Below are 16603 nucleotides of genomic sequence, written 5' to 3' on the forward strand. Positions count from 1 at the left end.
TGAAAAGACAGCAAAGATGTCCACTCTGACCATTGTTATTCATCAGTGTACTGGAGTCCTGTGAGATATAAAGATACATAGATTAGAAAGAAGAAAAATGTAAACTCATTTTCAGAAAACATGATTGTGTACATAGAATATCCTAAGGCATTCTAAAAGAAAAAAAAAAGCCTACTACAACTAATAAATGAATAGAGCAAGTCACAGGACACAAAGCCAATATACAAAAATCAGTTGTATTTCTGTATATTAAAATGAACAATTAGAAAGTAAAATTTTTTAAATACTATTTATAGTAATACCCCAAAAAACAAAACATTTAAGAATAAATTTTTTAAAATATATCCAAGATCTGTACAATGAAATCTATAAAACATTACTGAGAGAAATTAAGCAATACCTAAATAAATTGGGAATGATGTTCATGGATTGAGAGACTAAATATTGTCTATGTCAGTTTTCCCAAATTGGTCTATAGCAGAGTTTTGCATTCTATGGCCTATGGACCCAATATGTCAAATTTTGTAAATAAAGTTTCATTAGAACAAAACCACACCCACTTATTTATTAATACGTATATTCTAGTTTTTGTAAATACATAGGTATATACATGTCTATGTGTTTTTATATTGGTATAAGCACTGAAAGTGGTGTTGCACTATCACCAGGCTGTGGACATTCGTCACCTCAGGGGGATGGGAATGAAATAATATTGAGGAGCGATTGTAATTTTTTACACATCTTTGCCTAGTTTTACTTATTACATGAAGCATAAATTATTTTTGTATTTAAATTTTTAATTTTAAAAGCACAAACACTTATCATTCTAAGACATGTATATAGTGTTTATAGTTGCTTTTCAGATCTCCTTTTGCTAGAATTTGTTAGACCTGCTATTAAAGTAAAATTCAAAGGAACTCAGTTTATTGCTCCAGAGCCCAAAGTGCTTTCAAACAAAGGCACATGACCTGCACTTGCACTCTTACTCTCAACGGATAGAAAATCTGGATGGTACTTCAAAAGCAAAATGAGGAGGTAGATGCTGGACAGAAAACAACAAGAAATACTGACTTAAATACTAAATAAAATAAGGAGGGGGAAAGGAAAAGGAAGAAAAAAAAGGAAGGAAGGAGAGAGAACCTAGAAGAGAACTTAGGGAGAGCTAATCCAGGAGTCTTCAGACCCCCTACTTGCCTCAGACTGTACCTTCATAATCCCTTCACTTCTCCTATGAAAGTAGTTACCTTGGATAACAACTGTTTTCTTGACTGTCAGTGTGAGTAGTGTCTCACTTCCTTCTAACATTTGCTATCACATCAACACCAGTGTTCGTGTCGTTGGTGAATTTGTTTTTGTTCTCTCTCTCTAGTCCATTGGTTGGCATAACCATCTCTCCAGCAATCAGGAAGAGCCAAGGAGTGGGTATACAGTTAACGTGGGTTTTTTTTACTTATTTTAACTGGGAAACAAATCCAACTCTTTTCAATATGACTTAATTACTGTCAAAAAATACAAATGATTGATTTTTATTCAAAGCAAATACTTTGAAATTATATAATCCCAAACCCTTTATTTAGTAAGAAGTTTTAATCATTAGCAAGCCTTCATGACAAATAGTGTGGGAATACTCTAAATGTAGGAAATTTTTAAAAATTTATTGCCATTAAAAAATATAAATTTTCTTTGGGTAATTATAAACATCAAATCCAAATTTTAAAAATTCTTACATTTTAGAGCCATAGTACCTCAAACAGTAGTTCCCATATTTAAATTCAAGGTTTTGTTCTTATTTTTAATCCAACAGGGCCATCCGTCACTTGTGAAAGCTCTGTCCTATCTGTATGAAAAGCTTTATCAAAAGCAAATTGATTCAAATAAAGAAATCCTTGTGACAGTAGGAGCATATGGATCTCTTTTTAACACCATTCAAGCATTAATTGATGAGGGAGATGAAGTAAGTATATTAACATTATCATAATACCTATATTAATCAATTATCATTTGTCCCACCTTTGAATCTTTTGCTTATATTATGCTCTTTTCTCTTTTTATTTTTGATTATGTTTTAAGTATAATGCATGTACAGTAAAGTTCACAAATCTTAAATGTACAGCTGGATAAATTACTGTGTAAATTTCTGTGCAACTACAACCAGACAAAGATATAATACATTTCCAGTACCCAGAAAGCTCCTTTGTTCCTCTTCATAGTCTATATTCTCCCAGAGGTAACTACTCTCATGTCTTCTATTACAATAGGCTTGTTTTGACTGCTCTTTTACTTAATATGAATATAATTATACAGTGTATACTGTTGGGTCTAGATCCATTCATTTATTTTTGCATCTGTGAGATTCATCCATTTTGTTGCATATAATTTATTCTTATTTTTATAGCCTATTTAAATAAGGGCAGATGGAAGGGACTAACACTGCTGGGGAAAAAGAATCTTTTGTTTTCATTGCTAAAATAACCTTTACTCTTAACTTGGTCTGCAAGTTTTTGATCAATGTCTTTGTGTGCCCAGTAATTGTATAAGCCATCCCATGTGAGGATGTTTTTGTGTTTGTTTTTGTTTTTTTCTGAGACGGAGTCCCACTTTGTTGCCCAGGCTGGAGTGCAGTGGCGCGATCTTGGCTCACTGCAACCTCCACCTCACGGGTTCAAGTGATTCTCCTGCCTCAGCCTACTGAGTAGCTGAGATTACAGGCACCCGCCATGAAGCCCAGCTAATTTTTGTATTTTTAGTAGAGATGGGATTTTGCCATGTTGGCCAGTCTGGTCTCGAACTCCTGACCTCAGGTGATCCGCCTGCCTCAGCCTCCCAAAGTGCTGGGATTACAGGCATGAGCCACCATGCCCAGCTGAGAATGTATTAATATAATAGGAAGGTAAAATGATTTCTGCGATTTAGTACTGTGATGTGTGACCAACTTTTGCACCTACCTCAGTCATCTCTACCCATATTTCCCATTAGCATTCCAATAGCCTTGCTTTAATACTTTTTGCCTCTTTCATTTATTCAGAAAATACTGAGGATCCAATATATGCTAAGCACTGTGAGATAGACGATATTTTAAAGATAGATTCTATGCAGAAGGTGTTCCCTGTCTAGTAGAGAACACAGACTTGCAAATGGATTAAGAGGAACATTATGGTAGTGACAAAAGGAAGAGGCAATCACCTCTGCTAAGTCTGGAAAGCTCCAGAGAGACATTGCTTAAGCTGGGACTGAAGAACGAATATTTATCCTGATCTATATTGTTAACTTTCTTTAAACTCTCATAACCCTTTATCATACCACTTTTATGAAAGATGCTGCTATCTGCTTTGTGTTATGTCATTCTTTTACAACTTTGATTCCCTCCACTCTGCCAGACAAGATGTTTAAGGAAACATGTTAAGGAAGTTCACAGTTTCATATACATAATCTCCTTTAATCCTATAACATAGTTTTGTCTCATACTTCGATGTTGTTAATCCTTTGTTGCTTCTTTCTCTGCACTCTGTTGGGAGTATTGTAAGGCTTAGCCCTTAGCCTTCTTTCCTCTATTCTTTCTTCCTTCATCAACTTATCTAGTATTTTGAAACCACATACATGTCACTTGCTATCATACTGACCTATTTATTGTTTCTGTATAGCATTTATTACTATCTGAAATTATCTAATGTCCTTATTTGTCTCTACGTTCATTATAAGCCTCTCTCAGTAGGATATAAGTTCTAGGAGAACTTTATAGCTTTACTGCCAGCACCTAAAAGAGTGAGGACTCAATAAATATTCTCAAAAAAAAAAGAGAGAGGAATTATTCACATCATAAAAGTGAAAAAATCAAGGCGAAGAGTAGCAGGTATATTTCTCCCACTCTACTGCCCTGCCTCTCCAATTTATTTTCCTTTATTGTGCTCTCACTTTGTATTGAGCTTTATATTTCCCACTAGAGTTACAAAGATAGGTTGTCTTAGTCCCTGAGAACTTCACAGATGAGGCTGAGTGTGGTGGCTCAGGCCTGTAATCCCAGCACTTCGGGAGGCTGAGGCAGGCAGATCACCTGAGGTCAGGAGTTCGAGACCAGCCTGGGAAACATGGCGAAACCCCATCTCTACTAAAAATACAAAAATTAACCGTGATTTTGAGAAGAGAGAAACATCTTTACTCTCAAGATAATGCTTTTAAATTAGCACTTTATACCAGGGAACATTACAGTGTTCTCTTTCCACATAGCCTGCTGTCTGTCACTGCTTATACATCACTTATATTCTAGATTTTATTTTCTAATTTGAAATATGAAGAAATGCTTAATCGTTTTGGCTGGAATATCCCTTTGAGAATGTGATAGTCCCATTCTCCAGGTAAATCTACCTATGCATATATGAAATTTTATATGTAATTTCAAATACTCCCACTGCATGTGATACCAAGGAGTCCAATTAAGACTACCTGGACAAGTTTGTCTCCGAGGTCTCTTCCCCTCAGATGTTAGCTCCACAAGGGCAAAGACTGCCTTTTTCACTGCTGTATCCCAACACATAGTACAGTGCCTAGCCCACAGTAGGTACACAGTATTATTAACTTGAATAAATGATTGACAGGTTGTGGTCTTATTTGCTTTTATTGCAGGTCATACTAATAGTGCCTTTCTATGACTGCTATGAGCCCATGGTGAGAATGGCTGGAGCAACACCTGTTTTTATTCCCCTGAGATCTGTAAGTTTGCCAGTACGGTTCATATGGCAAAGTTTCAAGACTTAAGAAGTCTTGAAAATACCAATTACTTTGTCATGATAAAGTTTCTACTTTGATTGCATTTGGAGATTTCCCGTATATCTCCATTTGTCTAGTTGTCTTTTTTAAATATTTTCAACATAAGTAATACACTAAGGTGAGTCACAAAATCTTCAGCTAGCCTTACAATATCAGACATGTTAACCATAGTTATAGCTAGTTCCTGTGAAGTAATATTAACAGCAGTTAATGTTGACAGGGCTTATTTTTCCATTTAACAGGTGTGAGCATAAGACTTAGGTCTTTTTAGGCTCTTAAGCAGAACTACATCCTAGTTATTTGTTTATCTTCTTTGTTAGTCTTTTTCTACTTTTTTTTCTGTTCCTACTCCAGGGAAGCATTTGTTGGTAATTTATTCAGTTTCCTTTGCCATGACTTTCTTTGATGTTTTTTTCCTTATTAGGTTATTCGTTTGTAAGACAGTAAACATGACTTAATTGAATTAAATTATATCTTCATCCTTCATGCTTAGAAACCTGTTTATGGAAAAAGATGGTCTAGTTCTGACTGGACATTAGATCCTCAAGAACTGGAAAGTAAATTTAATTCCAAAACCAAAGCTATTATACTAAATACTCCACATAACCCACTCGGCAAGGTAAGCAAGTCTCTTATCTCCTTATACAGTCTTCTGACCTATCATTTTGTCACGTGTTGAATAATTGGCTGTGCTCTTTCCTTTATTATGTGTAGGTGTATAACAAAGAGGAACTGCAAGTAATTGCTGACCTTTGCATCAAATATGACACACTGTGCATCAGCGATGAGGTTTATGAATGGCTTGTATATTCTGGAAATAAGCACTTAAAAATAGGTACCAACTATAATATAGAGTCACAAATCTAAATGTGTTTGGGCACATATGGAAGAACTGATTGGAAAGCATCCCAGACCAACTCTAAAATAGTCTTTGTAATGGGTATCTGTCTGTATGAACACTTAAAAATAGTATTTAAATAAGCAATACTTTAGTGAATTGATGAATAGTTCAAAGGACAAAGAGTAAGAGATTTTGGATCATACTATAAAGCTATGATACCAGAGAAGTAGTTCTTTTGCCCATATATCCCTGGCTTCTTAGCAGAAATCCAGCAATTACTTGTTACATAAGACACAGGGAGCTTTCTTGTGCCTGAAGAGGTTCTAGACGGTCTGTGCTAGACAACTTACCAAAATGCCATGTCAACAGAAAGAAATTACAGGGGTAGTCAGGTATGCTGCTTGGCCCTTGCTTGAGATTCAGCCATTACTACTGGGCTATCTCATGAATGCCGTAGTGTCTGCTGGGGTAGTCCAAACCATGTCAACTATAGGATTACAAACTGGGCTGCAACTTTTGGGTCTTCGCGCCTCCCTTTCCTTTGCCTGGAAACACTTTTCCTCCAAATATCCACCTGGCTCCAAATATCCTTCGCCTCCTTCACGCCTTTGTCCAATGTCAGTTTTCATGACCATCACATTGAAAATAGCTACACCTCTCCCTCCAGCATTTGCTTTGTCCTTTTTCTGTTTTGTTTTGTTTTTTCCTCTATAGTAAATATCAGAATCTATACATTTTACTTCTAAACCGCAGTAATGGAGGGATTTTGTTTGTTTTAGTCTCTTCTGCATCCCCATTTTCCATAGAATCTTGTACATGGTAGAGAATTAGAAAGAAATTGTTGAATAAATGAAGATGAAAGATGAAAAGATTAAGGGAAGGATGACTAAAAAATGTGGCAGAAATAGATAAATTTTAAAATTTAGGCCAGGTACAGTGGCTCATACCTGTAATCCCAGCACTCTGAGAGGCTAAAGTGGGTGGATTGCTAGAGTCCAGGAGTTCAAAACTGGCCTGGGCAACATGGAGAAACCCCATCTCTACACAGAAATTCAAAAAATCAGCCAGGTATGGTGGTCTGTGCCTGTAGTCGCAGCTACTTGGGAGGCTGAGGTGGGAGGATACCTTGAGCCCAGGCACCACTGGCTCACTGCAGCCTCCATTTCCTGGGCTCAAGCGATCCTCCCACCTCAGCTTCCCAAGTAGCTGGAACTACAGGCACAGACCACCATACCCAGCTAATTTTTTTTAAGAAAAATAAAAATAAGAAATGTAATGCACTTATATATTAAATTGTTGCATTGTTGCATGTGCCATAATTATTCCTATAGTATATTACAAGTTGCTATAGAGATGGGAAGAGAAAGCAACTGTTTGAGGGGAATAAAAAAGGAGTGGCCAAAAGATAGAGAATTAGCTAAACAGAGAAATAGAAACTAAATTCCTAAAACATAAACTAGCATATACTTAGACAAGGAGGTATGAAAGGTCAAGATACACTTAAGAAAGGTAAATGATTATTTAAATTTTAAAAACAAAGAAGAAGAAAGGTAAATAAGTTATTTAATTTTTTTTTTTTTTTTGAGACAGACCCTTGCTCTGTCGCCCAGGATGGAGTGCAGTGGTGTGATCTCAGCTCATTGCAACCTCCGCATCCTGGGTTCCAACAATTCTCCTGCCTCAGGCTCCCAAGTAGCTGGGATTACAGGTGCACGCCACCACGCCTGGCTAATTTACTTTTAGTAGAGATGGGGTTTCACCATGTTGGCCAAGCAGGTCTCAAACTCCTGACCTCATGATCCACCCACCTCAGCCTCCCAAAGTGCTGGGTTTACAGGCGTGAGCCACCGTGCCCGGCCTTAATTATTATTATTATTTTTTTTAAGAGACAGGGTCTCGCTGTGTCACCCAGGCTGGAATGCAGTGGCGCAGAGCTCACTGTAATCTCAAACTTTTGCTTTCAAGCAATCCTTCTGCCTCAGCCCCCCAAGTAGCTATGACTACAAGTCTGCACCGCCTCATCTGGCTAATTTTTTAAAAATTTTTGTAGAGATAGCATCTCACTATGTTGCTGGAACTATTCTCAATCTCCTAGACTCAAGCGATCCTCCTGACCCGGCCTCCCAAAGAGCTGTGATTACAGGCATAAGCCATAGAACCTAGCCTCAGTTTGATTTATGAGGGTGAGTTTTAGTAACTGGCATAGATCAGGGTGGAAAACTAGGGTGATTCTAAAGGACTTTGAATATGAGATAAAGAGTGTAAACTTTGTTGAGGAGGTCAGTGGTTCTGAAACTTACTTTAGTGGTAGATCACCATGAGATCACAGTGTTCTACATCATGAAACAGTGATATTGTGAATTCCATCCTGACAGTAATAGCAGTTTTCCTAAAGGAAATTCAACAATTAGAAGCCAATATAAAAATCACACTTCTGTTCATACTTGTCCACAACAAAAAGCTATTGAAATAAACACATTTGAGTTTTTCTGATTTTGCCATTAATATGCATTTACTAAATGCTCATCTGTTTCACTATTGGAGCATCCACTATCAGATAAGTGGTAGTATTTGCTAAAGGCTTAAGAAAATTGTGTGGTAGAAAACTTAACGTTGATTTTTTAAAATTCTGCACATTAATTTGATCACCAGAGTGCCAGTGAGCTTACTTTGAGAACTATTGCAAAAGGTGTAACAAAACAGGAGAATTGGTTCCATGACTAGATTTTTTTTTTTTTTTACGAAGATGAGAGACAGCCACAGAGGAGGGTCTTAAGCAAATCAGATAACCTAGCAGTGGAGATGGTACGTCGGGGCTATTTAGAAACTATAGAGTATAGCATTTGAAGGTGGGAAGAAAGCAAGCATGATACTAAGATCTCTAGCCTGAACTACTCAGCAGTGATGAGGCCTTTAACCAGAGTAAATATGGAGAGGGGCAGATTTGTACGGAAGGGCTGAGCAAAGGGAATTCCCGCTTCTCATGCTTTAAACTTGCTGCGTTTGAGTGTCTGTAGGACATAGAAGAATAGATATCTGGGGACAAGTATAATTATAGGCCTGATCATCAGAATCAAATTATAATGGGATATATTTTTGGCAGTTATCAAAATGTTGGTGGTAGCTGGACACATGGAAGAGAATGAATTTTCTCAGGGGGAATATATAAACAGAGAAGGCAGCCAGAGATTTGCAGGGTGTGACACCTTAATACACCAAAATGTTATCATGTGTTAAATTGCATCAGAGTCCACCATTGCCCATCTTGTTGGTGACCTCTGTCTCACGTAATTTGAACTGTTTCCCAGTGGAAAATCAGGTTAACATGAACAGTTACTTTCTTGTTGTAATTAACTCAGTGTAGCAATATTCATCCCAAAAGATCACTTTAGATCATCTTGAAATTTATTGTTTAGATCTACTCATTTTAAGCCCTTCCAGGTAAAGTGTAACTGGTAACATTATTTACTAAAGATATGCAACAGTATTTACTAAAGATATGCAAGATGTATATTTTGAACTTAGATTTTTTTTATTTGTAACAGCCCATAAAGTTTAAATAAGACCAAAAAATGGATACACTATTTCATTATTTAGAAAGTGCAATTTGTTTGCATTAAAACTTAGGTATTCTATCAAATACAATAGTCTTTGTTACATTAAAGATGCAAAATGGCTACAAAATGGCTATTACATCAATTTGCAAAGTGCAACAGTAGTCCTTTAATATATGATGTATCCTTTACTTTAAAGGAAGTGATAGTCCACATTATACATAGTTTAGATTTTCTCTGGTCAAATAGAAAAGTGGGGCATGTGTCATAGTGTTCTTTTGGAGTATTTTGGAAGACCAGAAATGTCTCGAAAGTAGAAGGGATATAATTATTTACATCAAATTTTAAAGTATTCCTTCTTCAAGTGGACATTCTAACTATTTTTCTCATTTATCTTTTTGGGTTTTGTTATATTCCACAGAGAATAAAATTATAACTTTTCTGATTTATATACTTTTCCTACTGTTTCAAATTTAGCAGGTATTTCAGGGTAGACTGAAATTACTTATACGTTGTTTTGGAAATTTCTGTAGCTGCCTTACATTTTAGTAGGCACTTTACTTGCTTATGAGCAGATTACTTCAAGAAAGCAGAAGCTTAGATTCCCAGAGACGAGCATTTATTTTCCCTTTGTGTGTACCAACACTCTAAGAACAATACAAGAGCCCCCACTTGTGCTTCTGAAAAACAAGTGGAAAAACCTGGGGGTTGCATGGAAAGAACGTCACAACTAAATTATTTGAGGAATCCAAAAAGCAGTATTGTGGGTGACATTGTCAGAAGAGTGACAGAATGGTAATTTACCAGTTGTTACCAATGTCTAGCAAAATTTACATACTCTTGCATTTTAGACCTCCCGACCTTTGTTACCTGCATTCTCTTAGCCCAAAATATCTTCATTCCCCTTCTCTGCCTGGCTATGGCCTATGTGGTCTTCTATGTCTCAGCTTAAGAATTACCGGCTGCAGAAAGCCACCCTCAACACCCTCTTCTATTCTTGCATCACCCTCCATGCCTCCTGCTATTACAGCATTTATCACACTGTATTACAATTGTCATTGTATGTGTCTCATGTCCCTAGACATTAAATTTTTTGAAGAATTGCATCTTATTCATTTTTGTTTCCTCTAGACCTTAGTCCCTAGGCACCTGTTGGTTGCTAATGAATATTTGATGTACGAATGAATCAATGTCTTTACTAAAGATGTTAATCAACTTGAAAACCATTATACAGCCAATTCACATTATTCTTGAGTTCTGTATTTGCAAATTTGCCTACTTCCTAAAATATACGTGTAACCCCAAAATCAATAAAGGGGAAATTTGAGTCACCCTACACACATTCCCAGTCGAGGTCAAACAAGGCCACGCTCTGCTTCTGTTTCAATTCACACTATAAGCAATTGTTCTCTGTACAGTGATTTTGCTGTTTAAAATGGCCCCCAAGCCTAGTGCTGAAGTGCTGTCTAGTATCCCTAAGTGCAAGAAGGCTGTGATGTTCCTTACGGAGAAAATATGTGTGTTTGATAAGTTTCATTCAGGCACAATGGCCATGAGGATATTAAAGAGTGATAGCTAAAAGGTACAGAGCTTCTTTTGGGATGAAAAAAGTGTTCTGAAATTGGTTATGGTGATAGTTGCACAGGTCTATGGATATACTGTAAACTCACTGAATGGCATACTTTAAATTGGTGAATTTATGGGATTTATATCCCAATAAAGTTGTTAGCAAAACACATGCACATACACACATACACACACACACGCGCACACACACACACACGTGCACACATGACTACTGGGTCCCATTCCCAGAGCTTCTGATTCAGTAGATCTGGGATGAGGCCCAGTGATTTGCCTTTCTTACAAGTTGCCCAGTGATGCTGATATTGCTAGTGTGAGATCACATTTTAAGAGCCATTGCTCTAGGAAGCCTGGAGAAATACACTCAGAAAATAGGCAAAATAAAGGGGCCTAAACAATAATCAGGATCACAACCTAAGCCCTGCCACTGGCCTATTATATTGAAACTGCAGCCACTGCTAACATTGAACACTGAATGCTACAGCTCCTGTGACAGCTGCCACTTAAGGCAGTCTGGAACACTGCCTGCTGGTACCCCTGACACTCCTGCCCCAGAACTAATTTTAAAATTATTAAATCTATTTATATATTATTTTGGTGCAACATTACAGTATTGTAACCTTTTCATCTGTGTTTTGCATTAAAGTTACATTATCTAAAAAAAACTAGAAATAACTATACTGGCTAAACTATAATACACTTATTTTCATTGAATTTATGTATCTTTGTTATGTTTTTAGATTATACTAAATGTGATTAATTGGAAAACAATATTTACCCTTTTTTCCTCCTCTGTTTAGCTACTTTTCCAGGTATGTGGGAGAGAACAATAACAATAGGAAGTGCTGGAAAGACTTTCAGTGTAACTGGCTGGAAGGTAAGATGAGTAAGAATTTAATTGCTTAAAAATAGGCCTATATATTATTTATTTTTTGTTGAGTGTTTTGTGTTTTAAATGCTGGCCAGGCATGGTGGCTCATGCCTGTAATCCCAGCACTTTGGGAGGCTAAGGCAGGAGGATCACTTAAGGCCAGGAGTTCAAGACCAACCTTGGCTACATGGTGAGACCCTGTCTCTACAAATACATTTTTAAAAAATTAGCCAGGCAGGGTGGTGCATGCCTGCAGTCCCAGCAACTTGGGAGGCTGATATGGGGGGATCACTTGAGCTCAGGAAGTTGAGGCTGCTGTGAGCTGCACTCCAGCCACTTGGAGACAGAACAAGACCATCTTTAAAAAATAATGAAATAAATAAGTAAACAGATAAATGAATAATTACATACATATTCAGTTTATATAGATTTTTATACCTGGTGATCTTTGCTTATCTCTTGACTTATTTGGCTTTCATGTTGAGTTTTATCCTTTTTGAGACCTAATTATTTCTTTAAAAGTAAGAAAAATTAGGTCATTTTCCCTTTTATGACACCTTTTTCTTTGCAAAAAAGTGTTCAGATTGCTGCATATTAATATAAAAGGAGAAAAAATAATAGTAGCTAATATTTTGGCAGGTTCTAAATATATACCAGGTTCTAAATGTTTTACATATACTAATTTCTTTCATTCTCATAACCACACTGTAAGGTGGGTATGATTAGTATCCTCATTTTACAGATGACAAAGCTAAAGCACAGAGAAGTTAAATGACTTGCCTGAGATTACCCCGCTAATAATTCAAGCCAGTACGGGAAGTCTGGCTCCAGAATTCATGCACTTAACCACTGTATTATTTATTACAATAATTTATCCAGTTAAAACCCAATTCTCTTCCAGCCTCACCTCTCCTGAACATGGGTAAGAAGCAGGGAGCATCAGCCGGGCGTGGTAGCACACGCCTGTAATCCCAGCACTTTGGGAGGCTGAGGCAGGTAGATCACCTAAGGTCAGGAGTTCTCGACCAGCCTAACATGGTGGAACCCCATCTCTACTAAATACAAAAAAATTAGCTAGGCGTGGTGGCACATGCCTGTAATCCCAGCTACTTGGGAGGCTGAGACAGGAGAATCACCTGTACCTGGGAGGCGGATGTTGAGTGAGCCGAGATCTGGCCATTGCACTCTAGTCTGGGCAACAAAAGCAAAACTCCGTCTCAAAAAAAAAAAAAGAAGAAGAAGAAGGAGGGAGCATCAAACAAAAATTAGGCCTGGAGAATCAAGTCTATATGTTTTAATTACAAGTCCCTTAGGCCCTCTTTCAGAGTTACTTTAATCTGTAAATCAAACAAGCTTTGTTACCAGTTTTTAATATTCCAGAATACCAGAAGTAGCAAATTAGAAGAAAGGAAGAGGCTAATAATGATTGCAGGCTGTTTACCTTCAGAAAGGCAGAGCTTAGTGATGAAAGCAGAGTTTACTGACTCCATTTGGAAGCTGTTCCTTGAAAAGAACACCATTGAAATGATTCTAAGTACTAATACTGTACTACTTTCATAGTGTAAACTTTTTTTTTTTTTTTTAAGTGGAGTCTCACTCTGTTGCCCAGGCTGGAGTGCAGTGGTGTGATCTCAGCTCACTGCAACCTCTGCCTCCCGGGTTGAGGTGATTCTCCTGCCTCAGCTTCCCAAGTAGCTGGGATTACAGGTGCCCACCACCATGCCCAGCTAATTTTTTTGTATTTTTAGTAGAGACAGCATTTCACCATGTTGACCAGGCTGGTCTTCAACTCCAAACCTCAAGTGATCCACCCACCTCGGCTTCCCAAAGTGCTGGGATTACAGGTGTGAGTCACCATACCCAGCCAACATTTTAGGATTGTATATATTTAACGATTGCACTAAGTTTAAACTGCTGCCTCAGATTTGTTATATACAATTAGATTTTCTGAAACCTTTTATCTTTTCCTTTTCCAGCTTGGCTGGTCCATTGGTCCAAATCATTTGATAAAACATTTACAGACAGTTCAACAAAACACGATTTATACTTGTGCAACTCCTTTACAGGTAAGTGTTATAGTAACTCAGGGTAGAAGCATGGTCTTTTGGTGAAGGTATTACTTTTATATTGCACATTTGAATTGACTTAATTCTCTTTCCTTCTGTTGCAGGGCCTTCTAATATAATTTGGAATTTGGGGAGCAGATACATATTCACTGTTATCAAGGATGGTTTGGGGTTTTTTTTAAACACAATTTTAGGTGTGTTAAACATTGCTGGCAGGAATCTAAAGTGCTACAAATTCTGTGAAGGACAATGGCAACACCAAACAAAATTACACATGTGTTTGCCCTATGAAAGCAATCCATCTTCTAAGAATTTACCCTAAAATTGTGTTTTAGTCCATTCTTGCACTTAGGTAAAGAAATACCTGAGACTTAATAATTTATAAAGAAAAGAGATTTACTTGGCTCACGGTTCTACAGGCTGTACAGAAAGCATAGTGGCTTCTGCTTCTGGAGAGGCCTCAGAAAACTTACAATAATGGTGGAAGGCAAAGAGGAAGTAGGCATGTCTTACATGGCTGGAGCAGGAGGGAGAGAAGTGGGGAGGTACAACACACTTTTAAACAACCATATCTCACAATAACTCACTATCATGAGAACAGCCTCAAGTGGTTTCATGAGAAACCACTCCCATGATCCAATCACCTCCCACCAGGCCCTACCTCCAACATTGAGGATTACAACTGGACACTAGATTTGGATGAAGACACAGATCCAAACCATATCAAGCTATCTGCACATGTAAGAAGTTATGTACTTACCTGGCTATTCATTGCAGATGATTGAGGATAATCCATTATCATCTACAGACAATTGATTACTAAACCATGATCTATCCAAACATTGAAACATTATATGACCATATTAAGTTTCCTACTGGTGCTATAACAAATTACCACAAACTTAGTGACTTAAAACAACACAAATTTATTATCCTACAGTTCTTCAGCTCAGAAGTCCGAATTGGGTCTTAAATGGCTAAAATCAAGGTGCTGGCACTGCTGTGTTCCTTCTGAAGGCTCTAGAAGAGTCCATCCTCTGCTTCCGTCAACACATTTCCTGTGGCTTCAACCCTCCTGCCTCCCTTTTTCCCTTATAAGCACCTTTGAGATAACATTGGGCCCAATGGATAATCTGTCCAATTAATTAAGGATAATCTCCTTAATTTCAATCACATCTGCAAAGTTCCTTTCACCATGCAAGGTAACATATTTACAAGTTCTGGGTTTTAAGACCTAGATGTCATTGGGACCCATTACTCTGTCTACTGGCTGCTGAAGAGAAAAGAAACAAGAAAGAAAATAGGGAAATACTATAATTACTGTACTGAGATAAAAAAGATTTCTAGAATACATCATAAAGTGAAAAAAGAAAAACTATTTAAATATTATTTAATATTTAATATTTTTAATATTTATTATGGAAATAGGGATTTAGTTACCATCATTCTATGGGTAATCAAAATGCTGAAAAAAATAGTATTTTTCTAGAAGGCAGTTAAAAGGGCAAAAGAACCAGGCACAATGGCTCACGCTTATAATCCCAACACTTTGGGAGGCCAAGGTGGGCGGATCACCTGAGGCCAGGAGTTCGAGACCAGCCTGGCCAACATGGCGAAACCTCGTCTCTACTAAAAGTACAAAAATTATCTGGGCATGGTGGCGGGCGCCTGTAATCCCAGCTACTCAGGAGGCTGAGGCAGGAGAATTGCCTGAATCCAGGAGACAGAGGTTGCAGTGAGCCGAGATCATGCCACTACACTCCAGCCTGGGCAACAAGAGCAAGACTTCCTCTCAAAAAAAAAAAAAAAGAAAAGAAAGAAAAAAAAGATGTTGATAGGTATGAAGAAGAAAGATAAAATAGGGAAGAGGAAGGATATAAAGCTCCAGGTGGGAGATATACAGTGTTAAATAGGGTAATCTTTGAAAGCCTCCCTGATAAGGTAACATTTGAACAACTAACTGAAGGAGATTAAGCAGCCACATGGTTACCTAGAGAAAAACCCCTTTGGACAGAGAGAACAAGTGGAAAGGCCCAGTGGTAGACAGCCTGGCTGGCATGTTAATATCAGAGAACAGCACAGAGACTGGAATGGAATGATCGAGAGAAGAGTAGGAAAAGCTAAGATCAGAGAGGTAGCTGAGAGTCCAGTGGAGCTGGGCCATGCATGTCACTGTAAGGACTGAGTGAGACAGGAAGTCACTAGATAGTTTTGAGCTCAGGAGTGACTTGGTCTGGCTTGTGTTAGCAAACGGACTCTGACTGCCCCATTGAGTGAGAAAGCTGTTACAGTGATCCAAGAGAGAAATGCCAGTGCATTGAACCAAGATGGGGATGGTAGAAGCAGTAAAAAGTGATTGGACTCTGAATATATTTTGAAAGTAGAGCCAACATTATTTGTCAATAGGTTACATATGGGATATGTGAAAAAGAAAGGAGTCCAGGATAATGCTGTAGTTAGGATGGATATTTATGTCTCCTTATACTTGGAATTTTCTAAGGCAGTATCTCCTATAGTAAATGAACAAGTTGCCAAGAGAAAAAAAAAAAAAGATATAGCTAAGAATGCAGAACATCTTTTTCTGAACCCTCTTATTCTCCATTTCAGCTGGGTGCTCTGTTTTGTCCTGGGACAACCATGTTTGGTTCCAGGAAACCAGAGATTTCCAGGCTAAGGCAATTGATCCTTATTTTCCAAGATTTTGTGGTACTGGAGATTTATTACTAATTCTGTTTTACTGCATTCTTTTGGCATAAAATCTCTGTGATCTTGCCCCTCTCTGTCTCCAGTCTCATCTCTTGCCACACAGTCTCTCTTACCTGCCTGATCCTTAATGTCTTAGTTGGATTGGGTGGCTTATAAACGACAGAAATTTATTTCTCACTGTTCTGGAGGCAGCAAAGTCCAAGATAAGGCACCAGCA

At 37.7% G+C, this 16603-nt stretch overlaps 1 protein-coding gene across 3 annotated transcripts in view; it reads left to right on the plus strand.

Annotated features, from left to right (window-relative positions):
• Nucleotides 1-16603, plus strand: part of KYAT3 (kynurenine aminotransferase 3) — a 66804-nt gene that overhangs the window by 35904 nt on the left and 14297 nt on the right. For all 3 annotated transcript variants that reach the window (XM_063653014.1, XM_054477356.1, XM_054477346.2), the window contains 6 exons: nt 1805-1954; nt 4621-4707; nt 5258-5383; nt 5479-5599; nt 11544-11620; nt 13591-13680. In XM_063653014.1, coding sequence (XP_063509084.1) covers nt 1805-1954; nt 4621-4707; nt 5258-5383; nt 5479-5599; nt 11544-11620; nt 13591-13680 — 651 coding nt within the window. The remainder of the gene's footprint in view (nt 1-1804; nt 1955-4620; nt 4708-5257; nt 5384-5478; nt 5600-11543; nt 11621-13590; nt 13681-16603) is intronic.

The sequence above is a fragment of the Pongo pygmaeus genome, chromosome 1 (assembly GCF_028885625.2).
Source record: "Pongo pygmaeus isolate AG05252 chromosome 1, NHGRI_mPonPyg2-v2.0_pri, whole genome shotgun sequence".
NCBI lineage: Eukaryota > Metazoa > Chordata > Mammalia > Primates > Hominidae > Pongo > Pongo pygmaeus.